The sequence below is a fragment of the Echinops telfairi genome, unplaced genomic scaffold (genome assembly GCF_000313985.2).
Source record: "Echinops telfairi isolate 266 unplaced genomic scaffold, ASM31398v2 ScPeMD7_2;HRSCAF=8, whole genome shotgun sequence".
In the NCBI taxonomy this organism is placed as follows: Eukaryota; Metazoa; Chordata; class Mammalia; order Afrosoricida; family Tenrecidae; genus Echinops; species Echinops telfairi.
The window spans coordinates 76,712,301-76,718,526 of NW_022103898.1; the positions used below are offsets into that span (position 1 = coordinate 76,712,301).

Consider the following 6,226-nt stretch of genomic DNA (forward strand, 5'->3'; position numbering starts at 1 on the left):
TTACTTCTAAAACATTCAGAAAGTTAGAAGGGACTATCTTTATTACTTCATCTAAAACAATACGCAAAAAAGGCTTCGCTGTCCAGGAATAGAAATCCTCCCCTCTGCCCCAGAGATGGCAGCAGCGGCAGTAGCCTGCGCACGGCTGCGCCGAGACGGCGACCCTCAGCTGGAACTACAACTCCCAGCAGCCCTGGCAGACAGCGGGCCCAGCGCGCCTGCGCAGTGACGGGGCTCCGGCTAGCCGGTTCCCGCCAAGTCTGGGAGCGATCCTTCCGTGGCCGAAAGCCGTGCTCCATGGAAACTTTTGACCCTGCCGAGCTGCCCGAGCTACTTAAACTGTATTACCGGAGGCTGTTTCCCTACGCCCAGTACTACCGCTGGCTCAACTACGGCGGAGGTGATGCGGCGAGGAGGCGGGGGGCGGGGTAATGCTCGCGAGCTTGGGGCCGGGGGTCCTTGCGGTGACATTACGAACTGTGCGCTGGGCGCTTTGTCGCGGAGCCACCCGGAAGGGGGAAGTGGCCCAGAGAGGCTTTCAGGGCCCATCTGCGGCCACACGGTGGAAGCCGCGGCCGCTTGTGCGCGGGCAGGCCCACTCTAGATGCTCGGTTTACCTGCCGCGGAGCCCGAGCCTGGGCGTTGCTGGGTTCCTCGTGTAGCCTCAAGTCCCGGCTCTAGGTCGCATCAGGAGGGTTAGGAAAGCGAAGTGGCATTCGATTGTCAAAAGATATTTCTGCATGTTCCCCCCCTCGTTTTACTTTTCCCTGAAAGGTGCAGCGGCGTGACGGTACACCTCTTCGAATGAGGAGCTTCAGTGCTCTTTTCTTTTTTGAACGTTCTAGCTCAGTGTTGGGTTAGCTAAATGTCCGATCATTCCTCAACGGTTATAATGCTCTGGGCCGAATGAAGTTATCAGATTCGCTTTAAAATGTGACCTTCTTTTGCAGTGGTAAAGAATTACTTTCAACACCGTGAGTTTTCGTTCACATTGAAAGATGATATTTACATTCGATACCAATCCTTCAACAACCAGAGCGATCTGGAAAAGGAGATGCAGAAAATGAATCCATACAAGATTGATATTGGCGCGGTCTATTCCCACAGAGTAAGAAATGGTCATGTCATGTGTTTCCTTGTTTTGTTATTGAACCAAGCCTGGGTTGGTGCCCCCAGGATTTGGTGTAAAGTTTTTATAGCGTTTTCAAGTTGAGGGGATACCTGCAATGTTTGTTTACTGCTTTTGCAACTAGATCCTCATCTTGCTGTTGTTCTTGGAGGGGCTGATACTGATTGGAAAGCATTTGGGAATTAACAGTCTTTCTAAGTCAAAAACTAGGTCAAAAGACTGAATGCAGACATCAACATGGATTCGGGGAATGAAGAGAGCTGTATTCCTTCTAGCATTAGAATCACTCTCGACGCTTCCTTCCTCTCACAGTCCACCTCCATTCCATTAGGCCCTACTGTTAGATATCTCTAGAATCCAGTCACTGCTACCATCATCCTCTCTTACTTGAAATTACCGTAAAACCTAACCATTCTGAAGCAGCTCCTTATTTCCCTCAGAGTAATAGCCCTTCTCTCCCTTGACCATTAGTCCACTGCAGCCACACTTGCCCCCTGGCTCAAGCTGTTTCTACTGCCTAGAACCCATTTTCCCAGACAGCTGCTTGGCTCATCACCTTCGCCTGCTTCAAGTCTGGTCAACGAGCATTTTCTTAATGAGGTTGCAACCTGTGACTGCTCCCAACCCCTGCCACTGATAATATCCTAGATGTGCCTAGAGTATCTGGTAGCCCACAAATGTTTGTTGAACAGATGAATAAGCCAAGGTTCCTGTCTAAAAATAGTACACAGAGGATGACAGCTTTTGTATGGAGCTTTTCCCTGTACTGTATCACTTGTCATAGCCATCTTCCTTTTACAGTAGAGACAGCAGGCCCAGAGCATTTAGTTTGCCCAAAGGTAAGCAATTTTTAAAAGAGCTGGAACTTAAAGCCAAATTTTCTAACTTTAAATCCCAGGCTTGTCTACCACCTGCAGGGTAAAGGGAGAAAAGAAGAGGTGAGGGGAGGCAGGGGGAAAAAATGCTTCAGAGCAGGTTACTGAAGAATAAAACAAGTACCCAAAGGACCACGATTCTATTTAGTTTCCTTCTCTTTAACACTGAAAAGGGGGGGGGTTTCCCTCTTTCCTTTTCACCAAGACAGAGGCATCTGTAGATCTTTATATGTGTGCATGTGTTTTGCAAGGAGACTTGAGGGTTCAGTGGTAAAGCCCTCAGCTGTGAACCAGAAAGTTGGTGGTTCAAACTGATCAGCCAGCCCACAAGAGAACGATGTGGCAGTCCGCCTGCATGAAGAAGCACAGCCTTGGAAATCTCACGACAGGTCTACTCTGTCCTGTCGGGCTGCTACGAGTCAACTTGAGCTGATGGCAGTGGGTTTGTTTTGGTTTTTGGTATGTGTGTTGTGATTTTTATCAGTTATCGTCAGCAGTTTGAAACCACCAGCCACTCTGGCAAGGGAGAAAGACTGGGCTTTCGACTCCTGTAAATAGTTACAGCCTTGAAAACCCAAGGGGGCATGTCTATCCGGCACTGTAAGATCACTATGAAAAAAACAATTTTTTTTTTAAATTAAAAAGTCACTATGAGTCAGCATCAACTCGATGGCAGTGAGTTTTATATATGCTATTTTACAGAATAAAGTAGTTTTATAGGCATCTTAAAAAAAGTCTCACCACTTTCAACTGATTCTTATTTGTGTTATTATCTCTAAATAATAGAGTTCTCTGTACTTCATATTTCCCATTTTCATTGGTTTCCAATGCTTGAGTAGGATTTAGCTTTCTTTCGCCTCACCACCTTCTCTCACCACACACACAATCATCCCATTCCTAATTTATCGTGCACCTAATATAATTTTTTGTTAGATTAAGAATTAGCCTTAGATTACTAATTCAGCCCCAGTCGTTACCGATTGCCTAAACTTCCCAATGTGCTCAGACCCGTCAAGTGGTCACTCATCTTGAGGAATTTCTCCGGAGATTTCTGACCTCTCTGATCTGCATTGATCACGCTTTAGGCTGATGAACGCGTAGGGTTTTGTCATCTCGTTTAACGTCACTCTGGAGTCTGTTCATCTCGTTCCTATGTTGGACCCTGTTGCCCAGATCCTGGGTCCTCTTTCCTGCCTCCTTTGTTTTGATGGAACACATCTTCCAGAAGCTTCCAAGGAAAATGTATGCGGAAGATAAATATTGAGACACCTATGTATCTGAAAACGTCTGCACTGCAATTCCACCTTTCTACCTGACTCAGGTCTATGGTTGAGTTTGAAAGTCACTGACCCTCAAGATTGTGAGGTCATTGCCCCCCTGTCTTGTGCTTTCCAAGACTGCTGTGAAGAAGACTGGTGCCACTCTGATTCTTGTGCCAATGTTGGACCTGGAAGCTCTTAGGATTTTCTCTTTATTCCTAATACTCTAAAATTGCACAGTGCTGTGCACCTTTTCTTGTGTATTGTGTCAGATACCTAGTAAACCCTTTTTTTTTTTTTGGCAAACCCCTTCAACTAATTGCCTTCCCACCCTCCCCAGGCCACCATTTTACAGTCAGAGAAAGTGGAAGTATTGACAGATGGAGGAAGTGAAAGTATTTACAGATGGAGAGAGGGAAGCTCAGAGAGGTGACGTCAAAAGAACTTCCCCGAAGCCTAGCACCCGTGGATGAATTCACATACGTGTTACCTCATTTGATGAGCATCACCAAATTCACCTGGTGAACCCTTTCGATCATTAGGTCATGTCTTCCAATTCCAGGAAATTTTCCTTTTGTAGTTTTAGTATGAGGGACCTTCAGAACGTTTGTGGGGAAACCCCATTGTCTTTTTTCCCCCATTGTCTTTTTATTCCATTTTTCCATGAATGCTCTGAAGCCCTTGAATGTTTCTTCTAGAATTCCTGTAGTGTGATGTTAGGACATCTTGAACGGTCCTCTGCATCTGCCTTTGTTTTCCTCCTGTTTGCCTTCTCCTTCATTTCCAGGAAGAGCCTCCCCACCCCCCAGCTCGTATGTGATCAGTATTCTGTGAGAATATTTGTGATAGTTCTTCAGTGTTCTTCTAATACACAGCTTGTTTTCTCTAAGTTGCTTTTTTGTTATTTTTCTGTTGTGTTGTTTTCTGTGGGTGTTTTTCCCCCTTGTATTAGAGGCTTTCTTCATGTATCTGATAATTTCCTACTTATATTTAAGAATAGTAAACAAAACAGCTTATTAAATGACTGTTTTTCTTACAGGGGATCTCTGAGGGCAGTTTCTCGAGATCCTTTGCTAGGATGGAAACCCCACTAGCGCAGGGGTCTTTGTTTTAATCACTAATCTGTTCCTCAAACAAGTAGCGGTCCCTAAAACACTTTGTAATGGGGCATTAATTATTTGTATGTACTTTATATTATCGGAACCTTAACGCAGTCTTATTAATGTTTCTATCAACAGTACTAGAGTAAATCAAAAGGTATTGCTACAAAATCAAATAAACTAAACAGAAGTATCAAAATATTGTTGTTGACAAACTATTGTTCCTCAACACATCCTCCATCTAGGTCTATGTAAGGGTGCTTCCAAAAGTTTATGGAAAAAATGCAATTTAAAGATAATGGCGTTTTCCCACAAACTTTTTCAAGCTCCCTGTACACTTCTGAAAGCAGTGTTTCCATCTCTCGGATCCTTCCCCAAGGAATTCTATGCTCTTTGATAGACACCATGTCCAAACAGCAGTTTGGGGATCCTGCAGGGACTCAAATCATGTTCCTTTGAAATGCTCTTGGAGCTTTTAGGAAAAAAAGGAGTCTGATAGGCAAGGTCAGGATGGTAGCGTTTCGCAGTGAAATTCCTGTTGGATCGTCCCTGCTACCCTCAAAGAATGAGCAGGGGCATTGTTGTGATGGGAAACAGTTCCTCCTTGCAACTTACCTGGTGTCTTTCTCACCAACGCTGTTTTCAGATTGCTTAAAATTTATTCATAATAAGCTCCCGATTGTCATGTGCTCTTTGAAAACTCTTTCAAGATTACTCTTTTGGGTAGCAGATGGACATTGGGCCCCTACTCAAGTACTCCCTCAACGCAAGAACACTTTGTTCTATTAACCTGGCATTCCAGGATGCTCACCTGCTCAACATGATCACTGAAGACAAAATGGGTGCATAAGCAAATGTGAAGAAAACTGATGGTGCCCGGCTATCAAAAGATAAAGCATTTGGGGTCTTAAAGGCTTGAACATAAACAAGCAGCCATCTAACTCAGAAACAACAAAGCCCGCATGGAAGAAACACACCAGCCTGTGTGATCACAAGGTGTCGATAGGATCAGGCATCAAAAACCCAGAACAAAAATTACATTGTGAATGAGGTGGAGTGCAGAGTGGAGACCCAAAGCCCATCTGTAGGCAACTGGACATCCCCTTACAGAAGGGTCACAGGTAGAAAATGAGCCAGTCAGGGTGCAGTATAGCACCAATGAAACATACAACTTTCCTCTAGTTCTTTAATGCTCTTAACTTCCCAATGTGCTCAGACCCGTCAAGTGGTCACTCATCTTGAGGAATTTCTCCGGAGATTTCTGACCTCTCTGATCTGCATTGATCACGCTTTAGGCTGATGAACGCGTAGGGTTTTGTCATCTCGTTTAACGTCACTCTGGAGTCTGTTCATCTCGTTCCTATGTTGGACCCTGTTGCCCAGATCCTGGGTCCTCTTTCCTGCCTCCTTTGTTTTGATGGAACACATCTTCCAGAAGCTTCCAAGGAAAATGTATGCGGAAGATAAATATTGAGACACCTATGTATCTGAAAACGTCTGCACTGCAATTCCACCTTTCTACCTGACTCAGGTCTATGGTTGAGTTTGAAAGTCACTGACCCTCAAGATTGTGAGGTCATTGCCCCCCTGTCTTGTGCTTTCCAAGACTGCTGTGAAGAAGACTGGTGCCACTCTGATTCTTGTGCCAATGTTGGACCTGGAAGCTCTTAGGATTTTCTCTTTATTCCTAATACTCTAAAATTGCACAGTGCTGTGCACCTTTTCTTGTGTATTGTGTCAGATACCTAGTAAACCCTTTTTTTTTTTTTTTGGCAACCCCTTTCAACTAATTGCCTTCCCACCCTCCCCAGGCCACCATTTTACAGTCAGAGAAAGTGGAAGTATTGACAGATGGAGGAAGTG

General features: G+C 44.7%; 1 protein-coding gene across 1 annotated transcript in view; it reads left to right on the forward strand.

The window, feature by feature from the left end:
- Positions 1-258: 258 nt before the first annotated feature.
- Positions 259-6,226, forward strand: part of PRIM1 (DNA primase subunit 1) — an 18,213-nt gene continuing 12,245 nt past the window's right edge. The window contains exons 1-2 of the mRNA XM_004700541.3: positions 259-400; positions 951-1,108. Of these exons, the coding sequence (XP_004700598.1) occupies positions 298-400; positions 951-1,108 (261 nt within the window). The 5' untranslated portion in view covers positions 259-297. The remainder of the gene's footprint in view (positions 401-950; positions 1,109-6,226) is intronic.